This window comes from Asterias amurensis, chromosome 4 (genome assembly GCF_032118995.1).
Source record: "Asterias amurensis chromosome 4, ASM3211899v1".
Classification (NCBI taxonomy): domain Eukaryota; kingdom Metazoa; phylum Echinodermata; class Asteroidea; order Forcipulatida; family Asteriidae; genus Asterias; species Asterias amurensis.
The window spans coordinates 17,145,201-17,167,697 of NC_092651.1; the positions used below are offsets into that span (position 1 = coordinate 17,145,201).

Consider the following 22,497-nt stretch of genomic DNA (forward strand, 5'->3'; position numbering starts at 1 on the left):
CGGTACAGAAAAAAAAAAAAAAAAGTTCACAGATTTACAAATAATTTACAGGGTTTACAGAAGGTAGTGGTGAAGACTTCTCTTGAAATATTATTCCATGAAATGCATTACTTTTTGAGAAAACATTAAAACAAAATCAATTCTTGATAGCGAGAATTACGGATTGATTTTAAACACATGTCATGATATTGCGAAATGTGCAGAAACAAGGGTGGGTTTTCCTGTTATTTTCTCCCGACTCCGATGACCGATTGAGCCTAAATTTTCACAGGTTTGTTATTTTATATATATAAGTTGTGATACACGAAGTGTGGGACTTGGACAATACTGTTTACCGAAAGTGTATAACGGCTTTAAAGGAATAGGTCTCATACTTCAAAACATGTAGCTCTGCATACCTTACAGGACAAAACATTGAGCAATTTGATACACCCCTAGGGGTGTGGTAAAGCGATATAAAAAGAACCCACATTAATCATTGTCATTAATTGGCCGCCTGACTGCCTTATCCATCTGGTACTAACCAAGATCTATAATTACAAAGTGAAGTTTCATCACATAATAGCAAGTTATACTTAGTTCACAGAATACAAGCTGTTTCTAGAGTCATGCCAGTGTGTCACGTGTTAGTGTTATGAAAGTTGCCATAGCAGAGCTGTCTGGCTGTCATTGACTGACCATGAATGACTATGTGATTGTGATAGGAAATGAATTAACAAGCTCAATTACTTTGAACTGCAGAACAATTACAGTCAAGTCAAATTTGATTGCTTTCATTGCAACTATTGTACCACGGAGGTAGATTGTACACATTAATGACACATCAGTTTTAAAAAACACAGCCGTTAGGAATTCAATGATACTTTAGGAAACTCAGGAGGGGGGGGGGGGGGCAGATCTTGGGTAGTCAGAGGGTGAGGAGAGATTGATTCAACGATGTCTGGAACTTGGCTTTCATCGCCCTTGTGTTTTGTATCAGGCCTATAATTTTTATTATATAATTTACACAATTCATATTTCTGTGGTTTTAACAAAATTGTTTTTTATTTAACAAAATGGGATGCCTGACACCCTAGTTCCACCAAATCAAACAGGATAATCATACTTGGTTTTTCCAGAGAATGTTAGTTTTGTTAATTATGAATATTTCATAGACGTATTTTAATTGCGCAATACAAGCAGATCATGATTTGTAGTATATGAAACTTTGCATGGTGGAAGAATGATTAGGTGAGGTGTGCAAAGTTACTGGTATGTTTAACTCGAAATAATTATCATCATAAAACCTTTCTTGGGCGAGTAACGTGGAGAGGTTGATGGTATAAAACATTGTGAGAGACGGTTCCCTCTGAAGTGCCATAGTTTTCGGGAAAGAAGTAATTTTCCACAAATTTTATTTCAATACCTCAAGTTTAGAACTTGAGGTCTCAAAATCGACCATCTAAACGCACACAACTTCGTGTGACAAGGGTGTTTTTTCTTTCATTATTATCTCACAAGTTCGATGACCGACTGAGCTCAAATTTTCACAGGTTTGTTATTTTATGCATATATGTTGAGATACACCAACTGTGAAGGCTAGTCTTTGACAATTACCAATTGTGTCCACTGCCTTTAAAAGCATGAATTTTAACCCGACACCCAACAGCGGTGTCGACACCCTATGTTTGTCATCCCTATGTGCCAACACAGCTATTGTATTTTTCCTATCCTTACCCTAACTTCCAGCCTTAAACTCTAACCCCAACTCTAACCCCTGATGTGTGTACACAAGATGTGATCACAAGGTGTTTTCGGGAAATATGGTTGTTAAGTTAAACTGTCAAAACAAAGAGCAGTCACTGATACCTTTTATTTTTAAAACACCGATGAAAATGAATGTGTTTTTACAAAAGTAAAAACTTTACAAGTAATCTATACAGTAAACTCCCTTATACCAAAAGTGATAGGCCCTAAAATATTTTTTTTTTTCGTTATTTTCAAAACTCACCCAAAACTATGCAAAATCCTAAACACACAAAAAAACAAGCGGTTTCAACAATTGCAGTTACAGGGCATGAATTTTTGGGGAAACCCTACAAGACCATGTGGCAAAAAATGTCAGGACCAGAATAAGAATTCTTTTTACAAGACAAGAATCAAAATGAGGGAAAATGCATACCTGCATTTAGGTTAACCCTTTTTTTATTTCAACAAGTGCAAAGACATAAAAAGAGAAGATTTATTGCATTTGTCTTTATGATGGGTTGAAGTACATCATTATGTCACAGTTACAGAGTAGAATTAAAACGGTAGGCCTATCGGACTCAAAGTCAACATTTGAACAAACTTGTTGAGGTATTTTGCTTTATTAATTTTATTTTTTTAACAAGAACCCTGGGCTTGTCTTGTCAAAGGTTTAAAGCCATTGGACCCTTTCGGTAAACAGTGTTGTCAAAGGCCCACACTTTGTGTACCACAACTACTATATCAAATAACAAACCTGTAAAAATTTAGGCTCAACCAGTCATCGGAGTCGGGAGAAAACAACGGAAAAACCCACCCTTGTTTCCGCGCGTTTCGCCGTGTCATGACATGTGTTTAAAATAATTCCGTAATTCTCGTTAACGAGAATTTATATTGTTTGGCTGTTTTCTCAAAAAGTACAGCATTTCATGGAATAATATTTCAAGAGAATTGCCTTCTGTAAACCCTGTAAGTTATTTGTAAATCTGTGAACTTGTTTTTTTTTTCTGGACCGAAAGGGTCCAATGGCTTTAAAGGAACACGGTGCCTTGGATTGGTCGAGTTGGTCTTTGAAAAGCATTTGTAACCGTTTTTTATCAAATGCATATGGGTAGAAAGATGTTGTAAAAGTAGAATACAATGATCCACACAAACATGCCTCGAAATTGCACGGTTTTCCTTTTACCTCGTCAACTAACATGGTCGGCCATTTATGGGAGCCAAATTTTTGACTCCCATAAAAGGCCGACTGTGTAAGTTCGCACAGTAAAAGGAAAACCACGCAAACTTGTGTGGATCATTGTATTCTACATTGAAATCATCTTTCCAACCAATATGCATTTTATAAAAAAGAGTTACTGACGCTTTTTATAGACCATCTCGTCCGATCCAAGGCAACGTGTTCCTTTAATGGCTGCTCCACACCAAAACTACTGACCTTGGGCCTATGGTCTGGTCAGACAGTGTTAAATTTGAGCCATGTAGATTTATACAGTTTGATCAGAAGCAAGCCTGTGACTGTACATTGTGTGTTTATAAAATCTGTTTTTAATAGCTTTAAGCTACTTTTTAAAGAAACTTTTATATTGGACTATGTATACATACCAGTGCAATTCAACCCATCAGCTGTCATACTGTACATTCCTTTTAAAACAAATGTTGTTTTTTATGAAATTTTAACCAATAAATATAATAAACATGGAATTAGCTCTAATAACCCAGTTACTGCAAGCATGCCATCACATCACAATGTAAGACAGTGCCGATAAATAAGATGTGACAGACACTGACAGTCATCATCGAGACAGTCCCCCTTAAAACTGAACGTACGTGATGACATAACTGACGGTACAAATACAATTTATTTATACAGATTTATTTGAGTGAAGGTTCAAGGCTACGAGCTCACTAGTTTGCGAAGGTTCTACCTGACTCGTATTCGTTCGATAGCGGAAAGTTACTGGGTGTCCTTCGCAACTTTTCATTAAATTCAATTGGAGATGGAATAACACTACGGATAACAGGCCTTTTACAGCATTTCGTTTAGTTATAATTTTTCAAACTTTTAAAAATACCAGTAACTCCAAAAGCCATACTTTTTTTTATTTGCAGCAATTGTAATGTGTATTGCTAGTGTGGGGGGGGGGGAGATGCGGGGTGTTCTCACTGTTCTGAAATTACACCTGCACCCAACCTTAGTAGGATGGCAATCCCCGATGTATGCAATGAAGGAGATGTAGTTGTAAAGGGCCAGTCACACTGCACATCGATAACGAAATAACGAAATAACGATAATGATCACGTTGACAAAGCACGCCCTCGATTGGTTGATTAAGCGAGCATATTGTGTGTGGATCAATTCAACCAGAATGCGTTCTCTTTGCATCAAGATTCGTTATTGTTTTCGTTATCGCTGCAGTGTGACTGGCCTCAAATAGTATACAAATATTGACTGCTTTGAGTGCTATGGTTAAAACTATGACTCCAGAGGTGATCCCCGGAGCGTTCTATTTTCCCCGAGGTGAAGCCGAGGGAAAATAGAACGCTCCGGGAATCACCGAGGGAGTGATAGTTTTAACCATTGCACGAGTAAAAGCAGTCAATATTTGTTTTATAACACCCCAAACATTTCTTAATACTGTACTATTAAGTTACAGACCTGAATGCTACAATCCAGGGACGACGCGAATACAAATTGCAAAAACTTTTACTGTGCTGCATGGATGTAGTGTCATGTAATCCGAAATGGTTACAGACTATTAGTTTATCATCCTCGTACACGCAACGGATGTCTGGGTACTGCACGCCGTTTGCTAGTCTTTCGGACTAGTGCATCGGTTTTATCACACGGCCGTCATCTAGTAAAACTAAGACAAACCCCGTATCATGTGACGCGCTCTAAACCAATGAAAAGCCAGAATATTGGTAAGGGGTGTTATAGTACAGGTTAGACTCTTCCGTTGCACCATGCACCGGCCGACTTACGTTCTACCAGGGCTAGAATGAGGCTATAATTTCAAAGAGATTTTTTTTGCTTGGCAGTAACAATAAAAATGTGCTTCAGTGAAGTTATTATGAGTTGTTTAAATCTCTCTTTCACTTTCAATTCAAAGAAGTTATTATGAGTTGTTTAAATCTCTCTTTCACTTTCAATTCAAAGTTGGCAGTGACGACGGTATAAGTTTTTTCATTCTTGTTGATCCTCCCACTGGCCAGTCCCTCCCATCCCTCGCTCCCAAATCCCAAGGGCCTTGCCTCAGCCCGTCTCACTTAAAACCAGCAGGCCTGGAATTAATAACACAGAGGTCACATAGGCCATTGCTTCTGTTCCTTGGTGCCCCTTCTACCAGTTAGGCCATAGACTTTTTAATGGAAGTGCCGTTTACAAAATGAAAATGGCCTTGCCCTCTCAAAAGATGAAATTCCAGGCCTGGACTACTTTCCTACCATTACAAATCCATGCTCAATTAGTACAAAAATACAACACAGTAAAAAATGTTGTAATTAATTTAAACAACAAAATTCACAGTCACACACACAAGTTCAATGTTGCTGAAAATGAAGCCATTTGTTCTCGAATTCAATCAGGTGAGTAGGTCTTCAACTTCAAGTTTCAACTTTCAAGTTCAGGTGGCCGGGGGATACTTCTAGAAACTATTTAAGTATTAGTTGCGATAACCGTAACGTAACCCTCCTCCCCACGGCCGCCTGGAAGAAGAAACTCATATAAGGCTCACGGGGAACCTTATTATTATAGTTTCTAGAAGTAGCCAGGGAGATTCAAGAAGAAGAGAAAGGATGGGTAAAATAAAAACATCGATAAAATTGAAAGTATCCGGGGGAAAAAAACAATAACCGGAAGTACACATCTTTGCTCTTGCGCACTGAGTGGATGCATTGATTCTTTTTTTTTTTTGCAATTAGATTTTTTGTACCATCGGAATGTGATGAAAATCCCAGGAGATTAGGAATGACAGTGTTTTTGTTTAACTTTACTTACCGCACGATTTATTTTCCTTTCGGGTGGAGATTTCGTCAGGAATCCTGTGAATATCACTTCCTCCATGATCACAACACTTGTTCCTTGGGATAAACTACAGAGTAGTGTTGTCAAAACTGGAAATATAAATCACGCTCTAAAACACGGAAATCATTTTGGCTCAAAGGTGATTTTAATGTGATAGCCGACCAAAACGCACGCATACAAGTTTACTAGCGCAATCTATCCGCATCCCACCACCAGCGGTCATCCTTATGTCATTGGTATCCGGTATTTGCAGTACAATAGAGATTGTCTATAGTGGTTACCAGGCATCACGGATGACAGTGGAAATACGATCCGTGTTTATGAGGAAATCGCATCAACACACGTTTTGTATTATCTACGGTGGCCTCAAGAGAACAACGTTCTTTGTAGGATTTTTTTAGACAACTAAGTCTAGTTAATTAGTATTAGCTATAATTTATTCACCATACATGTTTTCAGCTCATTATTTGAAAAATTGTAACAAAACCCTAAGAAAAAAATGGCGAAAGCCCATATTTGGAATGTAATTCTGTTTGCATTACTCATGGGTGATCCCCTTTAAAAGTTACCCAACACGGGCATTCCCCTTTAAGAACTTGACCCATTTAATAATTATGAACGTTGGTGGCGCTAGGCAGTTGTTGATGTTTCATCAACACAGACCGATAGAGATGCATGTCATGTGTGTGATCGCCATGGATGGTACGATTTCACTGCTGAAAAACGATCAATGGTAAGTTTTTATAGTTTTCTAATTAATGGTCATATACCACAGTGGTAATTGATACACCAGGAAGTAGGCTGTAGATCTAAATGTTCATCAAGGCAAGTTTATAATGAAAAAAGTTGATCTCTCTTATATTTATACAAAATTCATTATTCTGAAATCATTGTTTAATTTATGCGGTGATGGGTGCGGGATGCTTGAATTTGAAATCCGGGTTCATAGACCGCCAGTAATATCTATCTGAACACACAGATGTTGACAATTCCATGATCTGGGTTGTTCTTTCTGATTCTGAAGTTAATTTTGAGGTTAAGGGAAGTGATTCTCGGGCTTGGGAGTCTTTATTTTTAACAAAGAATTTGATATAGGCCTACTAAAGTAAAAGCGACTTCGCCCATGCCAATTCCAAGGCAAGGGTAAACTTAAAAGCGCATACAAACATGACAAACGATACAAGCTAAGAAAAAATGCAGGAATGAAAAGGTAGTTTTTACTTTTAGTTTTAGTTGTTTCTTTCTGAAAATTAAAAAATGGATATGAAGTTCCTCAAAGGTTGTGGTAGATTATTCCTAACAAAATGTTGGCTATGGTGAAACTTAGTATGTACCGGCAATATCCGCTTTTCTGTGCCGAGAAAGTTGAAGAAAATTTTTTGTTTAAGGTCAACACCTTGTATTTTTTTTAAAGGCTAACTTAAATAGCCAACATTTGTTTTCAATCAAATTAATATTTGAAGTTCAGATTCTATTCACTTCCTGATATAAATTTATATTCAAAAATTATTCTTCTTGTTCATTAGCTTGTGGAGGATATTGTGTGCGTGATGTGAAGCAAGTAGAGTAAGATGTCTTGCTCAAGAATAAAATCTGTCATGACAGGGATGAGAACCCACATCCGGAACTTGAGTTTGGTGCGCTAAGCCCCTTGGCTAGGCCATACTACTTAAATTAACCTAAAATAAAATATTGTCATTACTCATAGATCATCATTTTTCAATGTTTGTTGTAGATTCCACTGTATCATCTGCACAGGAGCCTTTGATGCTAAGTACTCAAGATGGCCAGCAATGAAAATCCCTCCCAGGCTGAAGGTATCATCATCGACAGCGACTCTACCTCGTCTCCAGGCTCTAGTCCGGACATCATTGACTTGGATTCACCAGGATCTTCAACGAATTCCTTCTCAGCAAGTGACGCTTCACCGTGGGCCTGCAAACGTTGCACCCTCCTCAACCCTCCAGAAGCTCCTGTGTGTGCTGCTTGTGATGCACGCCGCTTTGCGTCCTCCCCATCAGCAGCAGTTGAGTTAATGGAGACGGACAAAAGTGTCACTCCAAAGATTTCCCAGAGGGAGCGGAGCAGCACCCCTGTAGAAACAGCCGTCCAGAATCAAGATGCTGAGCAAGAAAGTCCAAAACCACAAGCATCCAACAGAAACTCTTTTATTGACTCAGCAAAGCAAGGTATCGGACAATTCTTATCTAATGTAATGTCTGTTATGAAACCAACCTCTCCAGAGCCTATTACTCACTCAGCAGATGAAGTAAAGGCTGCTGTCAAAGAACCAAAAAATAAGCCCATTACAGAGATTCCTCAACCGTCTAATCAAGAAGATATATGGTCCTGCAAGCTCTGTACCTATCTTAATCCAGATGAGTTTGAGATATGCCAGATGTGTCAGTGCCCAAGCGGAAATGAACGAGTTGTACGAAAGAAAACTTCAAATACTGACGCTGACTATTTTCAGTTTCCACAATCAACTCAGGATCTCACAGGTGAGCCCAGCAAGACTCCATCATCCAGCAACACAGTGGTGTCTGGTCAGGGTGCCAGACAAGGAAGCCTAGAGGCTTCAAATTCAAAGGATGGAGACAGTACAGATTCTCCTAGTTCCGCTGCAGAGCCCATGGAGCAGGAGGTAATTGATCTGACTGACTCTAAAAGATTGAACTCAGAAATGTGTACATCATGTGGGATTAAGTCTAAAAAATCTTCAGGCCTATGTGAACAATGTGGAAACTATCTGGGTAGCCAAAGTGGATCAGCTGATGCATCTGTAAGTGTAAAAGCAAAAGGGCCAGCAAGTGGACCGTCCAAGACTTCAGACTCGGGTAAGCTATCGCCTAAAATGCCTGGTAAGGAGCGATCAACACGTGTTGCTCTCAGACGCAAACGCTGGACCTGTGCGAAATGCACCCTGGTTAACGATGACGTCCATGACCAATGCAAGGCGTGTGGAGAGGCTAAGGTTGCGGCGATGACACTACACAGAGAGAACATTCTCAGCCAGTTCATTCCTCGGGAGAACGAGTGGGCCTGTCCGCAGTGCACCTTTGCAAACCCGGTCGTCCTCAAGTCCTGCTCGATCTGCGGGACGTGGCGACTGAAGGAACCTGGAAAGCAGAGTGAACACTGGCTGTGTCCCCAGTGCACCCTGGAGAACTCGTTGCAGTTAACCCATTGCAGTGTTTGCGGCGAAAAGAAAACGGAAGTAGAGAAAGGGGCAGTGGAGGTGATCAGGGACGGCCGGATGAAGCGACAGAAGAGTGTGATGTCGGCTTCCAGAAGGAAGGAAGATGAAGAGAATGCAAGGGAACAGTTTCAAAGAATCAGCCTTTTTTGTAAACATGTAAGTAAGAGAAAATGCTTATTTGGGGTAGAACACAGACGAATTGACTAGAGCGAGATTTGAACCATCGACCTATGGATTAATGTGCCCGCGCTCTAACAACCGAAACTTCTACCACCTGACCTCGGTAGATTTCAAATAAAAAATTGGTTTTAACTTTAAAACAAAATTGATTTGTGTTAGGCAATGTATACTTGGTACATTCCTGAGTCCTGTGTAGAAAACAAATACAGGCATATTACTTGGGTGGGATTCGAACCCACGACCGTTGCTGTACTTGAGCAGATATAGCACCACTAGACCACTGCTTGCTAGTGATAGTTCGAATCCTAAATATCAGCATTCTTTTGTTAAATTTGCGTCAAGGATAAACATGAAATGGGTAAAACACAAATAGTGTTAAATTATCCCCAATGCAAATTTAGCATCTATTAATAAAGTTAGTTTGACAAAATTGAACATATTAATCAAATTTGTTTGACAAAATTGAACATAAATATTAATAACAATTGTTTTAAGACAAAATTGAACATATAATATTTAAATTTGTTTGACCAAAATTGTTTATTTACTTTTGTGTTGGGTTTGAACTTAAATGTCTTTGTTTATTTTCTTACCAGAACACTATGCAGTTTGTTGACGATTCCTTCCCGCCAGCGCCGAGATCTCTTTCCTTCAAGCCAAGTGAGCCCGGACTCCACACCAAAGCCTCTCAGTGGCTCAGACCAGACCGCATCACATTCTCAAGCTCGGAGACGGTAGATTCGGTCAAGTGGGAGGTTTTCCGCACCCCACTTCCATCTGACATCTCACAGGGTGTCTTGGGAAACTGCTGGTAAGTTCACAAAATGGGAAAATTCTGGAGGCAGGTCAAACCTGTCAGCCCTGTATAAACCACTACTTTGCCAGAATGCATGTGGCGTGTCATGGCCGAGTGATTAAGAGCACCGAACTAAAAGTCTGGTGTTTCTGATTAGCAGAGTGTGGGTTCGAAACCCGGTCATTACACTGTCCCTTTTAAAACAAGAAATACAATTGATTAGAACACAGTGATCCTAAACACAAAGTCTTGAGCATGAAATCCAAGGTTTTAAGAATAGTAACTTCCAAGTCAGAATCTTAAAAATGCAACTTTAGAAATGAAATTCACAAGAAAAACAGGATTATTACGATTGTCAAAGTATTCAACTAATTAAACAATATCCATTATAAAGGTGACGCAGGCAAAATTTAGAACATCAAATATAAATGTAATAAAAACTTGTGATGGGAGAACAAAAAATGTAATTTTTTTTTGCTCTTGACTAGGTTTCTAAGTGCTTTAGCCGTCATTGTTGAGCGACCCGAGATCTTGGAGCATATCATGATTTCCAAGACGGTAAACAATGAGGGCGCTTATCAGATCCGACTGTGCCGAGATGGATTATGGGAAACAGTTCTAATTGATGACTTGTTTCCGTGTGATGAAAGGGGCAGACTCGTCTTCTCAAAGGTAACAAACATTCATAAATTTACAACCCTAGGTTTGCCTGTAAAAGTGGCAGGAACCAAAAGTAATTCCAGATCCCTTTTTGAAATAAAACGAGTTAAAGATATGGAGATTGTAGGGTGTCATGGTCGAGTGGTTTAAAGCATCAAAATTGAAGTTCTGGTGGTTACGTCATTGGAGTGTCGGTTCGGGTCCTGGTCGTGGCACTTGTAATCCTTTACTATAAATGCTTCTCTTCACCCAGGGGTATAAATGGGTACCAGTGTCAGGGTAGAGGTTGATACTGTTTATAAATGCATTTCTTTTGTTCTTTTCCTTCTAGGCTAAAAGGAAACAGCTTTGGGTTCCATTGATTGAGAAAGCTCTTGCCAAGATGAGTGGGTGCTACGAGGCACTTGTAGCTGGTAGGTGCCTAGAGGGACTTGCCACACTGACTGGTGCACCCTGTGAGAGTCTGCAACTACACGGTAGTGTACCTCAATTATCATACCTGTTTTATTATTCTATATTTTTGGTAAAGTAACCAAAGATGCCTCATGAGTGAACTGAATCAGTATCTCGCAAGCCTGAGGAAACCTGTAATGTGAACCAGAAACACCAGGGTTCCCCTTACTCTTACAAGTTAAGAGAGTTATTTTACTTTCACTAACAATTCTTGTACTCGAGACCTACAACAAAATGTCACATCGGAAGACAAAGCAATTCTTTCGAAATGTCTCGTTCAAGGACACAAATGCCTTGACCGACCGACTCGAACCCAAACTCTGCTGATCAGAAATACAAGCTTGAGTCTGGTGTGCTTAATCACACAGCCACTACATACCTTTAGGACTCGTCCAAAGTTTCAACATTTTTAGAACCCCAACCATAGTAATATTAATCAACCTTGTTTTTGTACAATCGTTTTATTTTTTTATTTTTTTATTTACTCATAACCATCGTTATTGAGGGTAACCCATACAGGTCAGCTGATCATTCGGGGCCTAATATAACAACTCAAAATATCACAAGGTATAAAAAACAAAAGGGGAAGTTACTATCACATATGTATAACATTTTTTGTTCAACTTTATGATCTACATTCAGTATTGTGTTTTGATAAACTGTTTTTTAAATACATTTTGTTGACAGCCAGCAGTGCCGTTCGGGGTGAAGTCATAGACAAGGACCTGGTTTGGGCCAGGCTGCTTAGCTCTAAAGAGGCTGGGTAAGTCTCAGTAATACACCCCGATATATATATACTCCTTGCACAGCGCACTCACGCATCTACCCTGTCAGCAATTTTGGGAGTAAAAAATGTGCAGAGTCATAAGATTTGACTCCCAAATTGGTGGAAATGGTAGTGCGCATTGTTTGGATTCCATGTTTTTGATTTCAATAGACCCCTTTCATAATGCAAAATGATCACCACAAACCTTACTTGACTGTTTCAACTAGGTAGTAAGTAATAACAAACATTGCAGTCAGCGCCGTCTCTTGATTAAAGCAATTGCACAACATCGGTAAACAGTATTGTCCAAAGGCCCACACTTTGTGTATCTCAACTTCTATATAAAATAACAAACCTGTGAAAATTTAGGCTCAATCTGTCATCGGAGTCGGGAGAAAATAACGGGAAAACCCACCCTTGTTTCCGCACGTTTCACCGTGTCATGACATGTGTTTTAAATAAATCCGTTATTCTCGATATCGCTCGAGAATTGATAATTGTTTTAATGTTTTCTCAAAAAGTAAAGCATTTCATGGAATAATATTTCAAGGGAAGTCTTTCACAATTACCTTCTGTAAACCCTGTAAGTTATTTGTAAATCTGTGAACTTTTAATTTTTGTTCTGGTCAGAAAGTGTCCAATGGCTTTAACATTTTGTTCTGATTATCTTTAGGTTCTTGATGGGTGCCTCGTGTGGAGGAGGAAACATGAAGGTCGATACTGAGCTGTACCAGAAAGTTGGACTCAGACCCCGACATTCCTACTCGGTGCTGGATGTTCAAGATATCTGTAGTAACAGGTGGGTAAAAAGGGAATCATCTTCGTTTTCTTTTAAAAGGGTTTGGGTATTTTTTTTGCGGCATACAACACAAAAGTATCTAAATTAAACTTACATGGTTTACAGATAATTATAGTAGAAAGCTTCCATTAAAATATTACTTGTAAGCTGAAACTTCTACAGGCAAATTGTATTACATACATCTTCATTCACAGTGACCAGAGTAGGGATTCATGTCACGACCAAAAACTTGATCTTCAAAAGGTATCAAACCCTTTTGAAAGTCAAGTTATTGCTGCAATGTTCCCACTAGTCTGCTAACACTGGAAAATCAGATCTGTGGATTTTTCCCCCATGCCTCTGCAAAGCACTAATTATAAAGTGCTAATTGCCACAAGAAAATTGTACATTATTTATTTGCTAGTGTTTTTTCATTCAACAGATTAATTCGTCTTCGCAACCCGTGGGGGCGCTATTCATGGCGTGGGGACTGGTCAGATGATTGGCCCAAGTGGCCTCCGGACATGAGGGAGGCATTAATGGCACATGGTGCCGGGGAAGGTGTATTCTGGATGTCACTCAAAGATATGATGAGGTAAGTTTTATTGACTGCCAGCAGGGGCATTAGCATGAGTTTAGTGACTACAGAGCTAATATTTCAAATACATGTTGGTTTTCACTACAGTTCCTAGATGGGCCTGTAATTGACAAGCTCAGGGGCCAATTTCATATAGCTGCTTAAGCTGCTTAAAATGGCGAGCATATTACAGATTTGCTTATCAGAGTAAGGTTACCAGCAAAATTACCATATCACATGTACAATTTATGACTGGTATGCTACTTGTTTCTGCTTTTGGTAGGCAATATTGTCTGCTAAAGCAGCTCTATGAAATAATGCCCTGGTTTTTATGGGCCCTCTACACTTCCAATTTTTAAGTGCTTTTTTGTTTGTTGTTTTGTTTTGCTTTGTATTGTATAATTAGATTTACTTATTGTTTCCTTGTAGTCGTTGTCTCTATGTTTATGTTCCTTTTTTGTTATCTTGAGTTTGGAATGGAAAGTGCATTGAATCAAATTGAATCAAAATTGAATTGAAGTGGCCGTCCACGGCCTTGTGATGTAAGGTGATATCCCATACAAAATATCAAAACCTTAACACTAATTTTCTGCTTAGATTCTTTGACTGTGTGGATATTTGCAAACTCCACTCCAACTGGGCAGAGGTCCGGGTCGAGGGGGTTTTACCCAACTATGCCGGGGGTCCAATGAAGGTGACTATGCTGACGGTAGACAAGCCAACAGAGATCGACTTCACTCTCAATCAGACATGGAGGTAATAATAATAATTATTATTTTATTATTTTTGGTTTTTTTAATGCAAGTCAAACTTTTGTCTAAAAATATTTTGTATGTCATTCACAGGAGATTAGAGAAGTCCTCCCGAAACCCCCTTGACCTCACAATTGTCGTCCTGAGAGCATGCGGTATGACGACCTCTGGCATGTCAAAGGTCGTGACCTACTGCAAGAGGCAGCTGAGGGCGTTTGTCGGCTGTAGTGCATTCTTTGAGCCTGGTCTGTACGTAGTGGTGTGTATGGCGTTCAATCACTGGAGTACTGGTGTGAACATGAGTGGTACGTTATGCTTCATTGTTTTGCAAGTTAATGTCGTTCATAGTTCTGCTGCTGTCCAACTTGTCAATATTGTGGCATCCATCTTTGATTACTATACTTACTGTTATTGCCATTGTTGACATGAAAAATAAATGTCCATTGAAAAAAAATATTATCCACTGTGTTTTTCTGCTTGTTGTCATGTGGTGAATGCATCTAAATAGTGCACAGTCAACCATACTACTGTGTGACCGATCAGAATCAACATGTGCGGTTTTGAATGGTAGATTTACTTTGCCTGCCTGAAATGTGAAATCATGTTGTGAGTGCAACTACACAGTGCATAGTCGACCCTTCTACTTTGTGACAGATCAATATCACTCAGTGTGGTTTTGAATGATAGGTGAACTATGTCGGCCTGAATATGAAATCATGTTATGAGTGCATCTACACAGTACACAGTCAACCCTTCTACTGTGCTGAACATTCAAAATCATTCACTGTGGTTAGAATGAACTATGCCACTAGCCTGCAATATGATATCATGTTGTGGCATCTACACAGTACACAGTACCCTTCTACTGTCTGGCCATTCAATATCACAATCCACTGTAGTTTTGAATGATAGATGGACTATGCCAGCCTGCAATGATATCATGTTGAGAACACATATCACAGACCCTCATCCACACACTCATTTGACCTATTAAACAATGTTTGATAACTTTTATTTGGCCTAGGTCTACGGAGTCCCACAGGAGCCAAAGACCATCCTCCCTATGCCCTGACTCTACACAGCTCCCATCCAGTCAGTGTCAGTCAGATCAAACCAACCCAGCACGCCATTGCAGATGCTCTCATCATGCTGGCTGTACAAAAAGGCAAACGACATGAGGTACTAGACTTATTTTGTTTTTGGGGTTGTTGTTTTGTTCGTTTGTTTGTTTGTTAGTTAGTTTGTTTGTCTTTTGTTTCTTGGGGAATTCCCCAATCAAAAAAGCTAAATTCACTAGCCTCTGGCCCGGGATCCAATGTCAAATTTTAGCCCTGTTTAGGGTGTTAAAAGAGTATGTAATGTTGACCTCTGAACTCGTGCATGCTGGTGTTTAAAAGTGTGTCTTACACTTAAGTGGTCGAACAAATGGTAAAAAGCGGTAGTTATAGCGTTTGGTGCTCGATATATGGCATAGTGGTCTTGGATGAGATCGATGGGGCAGAGCAAATACTCAGATAACCAAAGGATAAATTCACAATCTTTCCTTATGAGTTAAAGAATAGCCCTTTATTGAATAACAATAATGAATGCTAATAATCATTTTGCAAATAGGAACCAGACTAGATGTTGTTCTTCCAGCCTTAGTTGGGTAACATTGATATAAATGGGGAAAAAATCAAGATGGCTGCACCATGATAAAGGTCTACTGACATTTGATAATCCTTTGCAGGGTCGGGAAGGTGTGACGTGTTACAACCTAGACCATGGATGGTCAGGTTTCATCATCGTGGTAGAGAACAGACACTCTGACTACAGTCTGCATATGAAGTGTGACTGTAATGGGAGCTTTAATGTAGTGTCTACTAGAGGTAGTCTGATAACTGTAGACTGTATACCACCGCTACACAGGTCAGTTTCAGCAAATACTAACTAGTTCCTATATAGCGCATTCCACAATAGCGTCTCAATGCGTTTTACATCAATGTTCGCATCATACATTCATACATAGGCATTTATATAGCATCACTACATCAAGAACGCAGGGTGTAAGATAGGGTTTATATAATTGTTAGTGTTCATACATTCATATAAGGAATCAAATATCATCAATAAATCAAGAACGCAGGAGGTTAGATTGGGTTTAAATAATTGTCAGTGTTTTGACGATGACTATATAGAGCAAGCTATTCAAAACATTGAATCCAATAAGGAACTCACTTTGCAGCAGTGAAGTTATAACAAGATGTCCCCTCGATCAACTTCGCAAAAGTAGTACTCCGGGCCAATTTCCTACCTTACGCCCAGAAGGTTGTTTGTGAACACGAAAGTTCTTTAGAACTGAGAAGTCTCCCAAGTTTTTGAAAAATCTACTCTGATGCAGTAGAGAAGTCTCTACTCCGCGGTAGTAGAATATATACGTGTAGCAAGATAAGTTCTCAAAAGAACTACTCAACAAGTAGATATACAGATGGTGTTACTGCAAACCAAATAAACATTCATAAAGACAGTTTATCCATTCTGATTGGTGAGCGAGGGATTGGGCATCAAGGCCAATGGGGAGCCATTGTGGTATTGCTTCTTCTTGAAATCATTCATGGATCCTTCTTTATCTTTCAGACAAGTTTTGACCGTCCTGACCCAAGTGGTGGAGTCCAGCTATACCATCTGCCATCTGACGACTCACCGTCTGTCCCTGAAGAAAGACCTCCAGGACTGGGGCCCTCGTAGGGCGAGTCATGTCCCAGAAATCACCCCAGACATCCTGGGACTGCACCAGCCGCGTCCCATTTAGAGCCTGTGCGTCCGATTGAAGATGGTCAGTGTTTAGGATTGCAGAAAGACCTGCAGGACTGGGTCTTTTTAGGGCAAGCCATGTCCCATTTAATGTTGGTTTTCCCAATTGAAGACCCTTCATTCTCTAGGCTTGAAGAAAGACCCACAAGACGTGTGTCATTTTAGGGCAATCCGTGTCCCATTTAGTGTTGGTGTTCCCAATTGAAGACACTTCATTCTCTAGGCTCGAAGAACAACCTCTATGACTGGGGTCTTCTTAGGGCAAGCCATGTCCCATTTAATGTTGTATTTCCCAATTGAAGTTGCTTCGATCTCTTGGCTTGAAGAAAGACCTCCATGACTGGGGTCTTCTTAGGGCAAGCCATGTACCTTAAAGATCAACTGTGCATGTACAAGATCAAGACCAAAAAGCTGAGGTATATGCTTGGTAACCACTCCTAAAATTAATGGCAATAAAAAGTTACTTGGTTAAAAGTAAAGCAGCTTTCATAGTTAATGAATTTTGAGATGGTTCATGTTAAGTTAGATTACCGTCCCAGAACGTATGTAGTTGTAGGTTAGTGCAGGTTACTAACCCCAGCTGTTGTTTAAAGACACTTGACACTATTGGTAGTTGTAAAAGACTAGTCTTCTCACTTGGTGTATCTCAACATATGCATAAAATAACAAACCTGTGAAAATTTGAGCTCAATCGGCCGTCGAAGTTGCGAGATAATAATGAGAGAAAAAACACCCTTGTCACACGAAGTTGTGTGCTTTCAGATGCTTGATTTCCGTCTCGAAATCAAATTCATGGAAAATTAATTCTTTCTTGAAAACTATGTTTCTCACAGAGTACTTATCAACAGCTCCCCATTACTTGTTACCAAGTAAGGTTTTATGCTAATAATTATTTTGAGTATTTACCAATAGTGTCCACTGCCTTCAAGTTAAATGTAAATTGGTTGGGTTTTGGTTTCAGTTACATTACATACCGACTCTAATTGTGTTTTAAATAACATGAACATTAGTGACCATTGTTGTGGTTTAAGTTGTGGTTAAAGAGACACTGACCCTCTATATAGTTGTGGTTTTTAAGTTACATACATGTACATGCATGTACACATTACTGACCCTAGTTGCCGATTAAGCTGTGGTTCAACTAATATGTATGTTACAGACCCCAGTTGCAGTTCAAATTCTTTGTATACTGTTGTTCACGTAGTGTTTGAATGTTATGTAGTGTGTTGTGGTGTGGTTTGGTGTGTAATGATTGTAGTGTTGTTTATAATGTGTCCATGTCTTTTCACATTGTGTTGTGTGCCCTCCTCGTTGCGACACTGTGTATATTTCTTGCAATAAAGCTGCCGTTTTCACTGTACATTAAATAATTTGTTCAGTGAGAAGATAAGTTTCATAAAATTAACATTTACTCAAAGAGATAACTTTATAAATAACAAAATTATATTCTGCTATTCTATTCAAAGCCTTTTTTATATTAAAAGTTAAAGCTATGTATTTCCAATACCCGGGGCTTTTTGTTTGCTTAGCAGTCACAAATTGTACATGTGACTTGCTATCTTGGCTGGTAACCTTAAAGGGAGTTTACTATCAAATTCCTTGCATGATTGGTTGATGAACCACTTGGTTTCAAAGAACAAACTTGAACGTCTTATGCGACCAAACGTTGAAACTTAAGATGCACATAGGGCATGGCTGCAAACTGAACTACGGAAGAATACTCGATAGAAATAGACAGTTTTTGATCAGCTTATCTTATTGCAAAACAAGTAATGAGCACTTTCATACATCCGTAGAGTACGGGTGTTATGTCCATAGGGGCTACATAAGAACCCAGTAGTTATAGGTTTAATGATAATTTTGGGGGCCCAATCATCCTTACTCGCAGCTAAGAGCTGAATTGCGAAGGACGCGGCTACAACGTGTTCAAGAAGCATGCATGCAAGGGCGCCTTTGGCTGCCATCCACATCAACCCATTATGACCACCGATCACAGCCAACATCGAAAGTGTTTGATTTTTCCCGAGGGAGGAAAACCAGATAATCTGGAAAACCCTCGTGGCACAGCAGAGAACCAACGCACAACTCAACTCACATGGCCCTGGCCAAGAATCGAGGCCAACCATGCCACCCTTAATGATAACGTAACACCAGTTGGGCAAAATTTTATAAATTATAAGTGACCGAAAAAGAAGGTCTTAAAGTCTTATTCTCAGGTTTTCTTTGTTGATTTAATAAATATAATTTACTTTCATGTATTTCCTACATACATTTCTTTAGATCATGATAATTGTTACAGACATAATCCGTTAAACTGAAGAGGTTAAATAAGTAGATTTGCACATGCATAAAACTCAATAAAATTATGGTTGGGACCAACTTGATTTTGGGAGTGCAAATTCCTGCAAGACTTGCAGTCCAAAATGATTAACATTGCACAATCCTGTAAGTTTTGTTTAAATGGAACCAGTAAAATAAGAATTACTGAATACTGAATCATGATTGAACAGGGTAGGTTAATCACTTTGTAATCACTTTGTGGTCAACCTTCTTTACAGCAGCTTAGCAGTTACACTCGGAAATATTTCCGTATTGTGGCGCCACTTCACTCATTTTTACTGAAAAGCAATATCTTATTTGAGTAAATTAGATACCAATCTATTTCACAATGAATGAAAAAGTGGTGGCATGATACAGAAATGTTCCACAGTCTCAACTCCTTTAATAGCAACTTCTTAATAGTGCCTTAGTGTTAAAATGTGTCATGTTTGTATACAATTTTGCCACACCAAAGTTTAAATGAATTTTCTCACCTAGTAACTTCCAAATTCCACATTTTGTTATAATTAATCAGGAAGTAATGTATAATACTTACATATCCAGGGCTTATTGAAGCAGCAAAAGGTGTCATTGTTTTTGTTTATCCCTCCATGAGTTTTGAGTGGCTGGTCTTCAGGGATCCCACTGGTTCTCAGGTAATTTATAGGGTTGTAGATGCATCATCTCTGTGCACCAGTGAGGTGTACACCAGTGAATAGTAGTCCAAAGTAATGTGCTTTTGTCATATATACAAAGTACCAGGAGAAGGTTGCATAATGTAATTGTACCATAGAAATGCAACCCAGAGAATGCTGTGTGTGAAGTTATGTGTGCAAAACTATTTTTTTAGTCAATTCAAGCATGCCGCCATTTTATGTAGGCATTTTATGTAGGCTACAATTGTAGATGTTTGGCAAATTTCAGCTTTATTCCCATTGGTTGAGCTGGTTTAATTTTGCCATAAAGCCTTGTCACATAGTATATATCTATACTCCATGTCCACGAACTCACTGTTCGATCTCAAATCTATCTCAAATTTAATTGTTATATTTAATTTATTTGTGGTATCCTTTTCTAAATGAAGAAGCCATTTTTGAACATTGGTTTAAAAGGTATTTTGTTGTTTTGCACAAACAATTAATGTAAAGGTTTTTGGTGAATAGTGTATGCAAACTAATCAACTAAAGAAATTATAATTAAGAATTTGTTTCATTGTATCAGGCTAACCTTGTTCCCAGGGATGATCAATCTCGCTGTGTCATGTTTTCCCAAACAGTGGTATTGGTTTATTAAAATATGCCAATATATGGCACATTTTATTTAGGCATTTGGGTTGCTCCACTTACTGGCATGCTCCAGTATGCTAGCCCACAAAAGAGACATCAAGTCATTGCCCTCTCCCATTCTTTTTTGATCTTGCGTCATGTCGAAATGTATGCAATTTAGGGTGACCGTGTAACAAAAAGTACAACTCACTTGAAAAGACATTGCGCCAGAAGACTTGCTTTTGACACGCCAGTAAATGTCCTACAGGGGTTGAGAGTTTTTAACGAGCGTGTGCGCAGAACAGTCTTCTCACTTGGTGTATCTCAACTTATGCATAAACCATCAAACTTTTGAAAATTCAAAATCAATTGGTCGTCGGGAGTAAATCTGAGCTTTTTTTTCAGCACCCCTACCAGGGGTTTAGTGACGAGAGACATAAATACAGTGCGCTGCCCATAGTAGCGAGGCGGTGGTCAAACAAATGTAAACATGTAGCTTTATTATAGAAATATTGGACATAACAGTTTTCCAAATATATTTATACGCTTTATATCAATTTTTGTTAAAATTTGTAACTATAACAGGTGTTTTGGGAAATATGTTTTTTGGTGAATTATGGATAATCAAAACGCTGTTAAACAGCGTTCAATTTTTTTATCACGGTGAAATACAAGAGGAGTATTTATTGTCAGAATCATTTTAAATTGTCGCATCAAAGCACAAATGTTGTATCATAAAATAAAGTCCACTGTGATGTATATGAGACCAAGACGGCAAAGAAACCCATGTTGAAGCACTTGTGCCCGTTAGCAAAATGGTGCTGATCTAGACCTTTCAATTGCAACGTCACAGCCCAAGCTTTTAACAACCGAGGTTGGAAAACTATGGAAAGCCATAAACAAAACAATTGAATAAGTGTTGAATAAGTGTTGAACTTGTTGGAAACAAAGCAACCAATCATGTGAGGTATACTCATGTGCCAGGTATGACCTTTTTCTATTCATTGTGGAAGTATGACCTTATACTGCACACTATTGGTAATTGTCAAAGACCAGTATTCTCACTTGGTGTATCTCAACATATGCATAAAATAACAAACCTGTGAACATTTCAGCTCAATTGGTCGTCGAAGTTGCGAGATAATAATGAACGAAAAAACACCCTTGTCACACGAAGTTGTGTGCTCCCAGATGCTTGATTTCGAGACCTCAAAATCTAATTCTGAGATCTCGAAATCAAGTTTCTTGAAATCTACGTTACTTCAGAGGGAGCCGTTTCTCACAATGTTTTATACTATCAACAGCTCCCCATTACTTGTTACAAAGTAAGGTTTTATGCTAATAATTATTTTGTTTTGAATAAATACTAATAGTGTCCACTGCCTTTAAGTTGTGACCAAATTCAAATCCCACAGCTTGACCTTGGGCTAAGGCTAACAGGCCTGTATGCTTCGTTTTTGAAAGGGGCAAGGGCACCAAGGCATTTTCTCCTCGGTAAAGGGCTCCCTATGAGGAATTTGTAAATTTCTACTATACATGTAGCATGTCAGGGGCATCAAGGCAATGACCAGGTGGCATGGAGGCAATCGCCGTTGATGCCTATGTGAAGTATCAGGCCTGGGCTAAGGCTTCGTCGGTTAAAGAAAAACTGTGATGGTATGACCTTTTGATAAGGCTTTTTTAGCTGTGACCATTTTCAAAACCACGGCTTGAGCTTAGACTTTAGGCTAAAGCTTTGTCAGTTTAAGTTCAGGACTTCAGACATGTAGGATGGAATAAGAGTTATGACATTTAGCACTGAAGAGACAAGAACACGTATATATTATATATATATAAGCTATGGATATTTTTCCAGAAATAATTGCAAATTAATTGTGAAAAACAGCAACGTTTAACTTTTTAAAAGGATGCAATGGGTGTATTAAATACATAAATTACAACTGTTGATCTTTGTGAACGTCTGTTTGTTTCTTTCTACACCATTGAGTGTCGAGTCCTCCAGTTTGACAAAAAAAATTGATTGAGGCCAAGCATGACATTCTTCCTTGATATTTACAGATATTGTTTTTTTACCCTCAGAAGCTTCAGCCAAATTCACAGAGTTTCTCATGTCAGTTGATTTTGGAGGATTGAAGCTTTTCCTAAAATGGATTGTCTGAGATCAAGGGTTACGTTCAAATAAAACAATCAACACACATTATTTGATT

At 38.9% G+C, this 22,497-nt stretch overlaps 2 protein-coding genes across 2 annotated transcripts in view; one reads left to right on the top strand and one right to left on the bottom strand.

The window, feature by feature from the left end:
• Positions 1-5,982, bottom strand: part of LOC139936091 (uncharacterized) — a 45,313-nt gene extending 39,331 nt beyond the window's left edge. The window contains exon 1 of the mRNA XM_071930809.1: positions 5,726-5,982. Within this exon, the coding sequence (XP_071786910.1) occupies positions 5,726-5,791 (66 nt within the window). The 5' untranslated portion in view covers positions 5,792-5,982. The remainder of the gene's footprint in view (positions 1-5,725) is intronic.
• Positions 5,983-6,424: 442 nt separating this feature from the next.
• Positions 6,425-22,201, top strand: LOC139936090 (calpain-15-like). The gene is made up of 13 exons (XM_071930808.1): positions 6,425-6,485; positions 7,488-9,107; positions 9,728-9,942; positions 10,416-10,599; positions 10,919-11,063; positions 11,728-11,803; positions 12,480-12,605; positions 13,027-13,179; positions 13,759-13,917; positions 14,007-14,218; positions 14,938-15,092; positions 15,643-15,821; positions 16,530-22,201. Exons 2-13 carry the CDS (start codon positions 7,536-7,538, stop codon positions 16,702-16,704), a joined length of 3,351 nt encoding a protein of 1,116 aa, XP_071786909.1. The 5' UTR covers positions 6,425-6,485; positions 7,488-7,535; the 3' UTR covers positions 16,705-22,201.
• Positions 22,202-22,497: the final 296 nt, after the last annotated feature.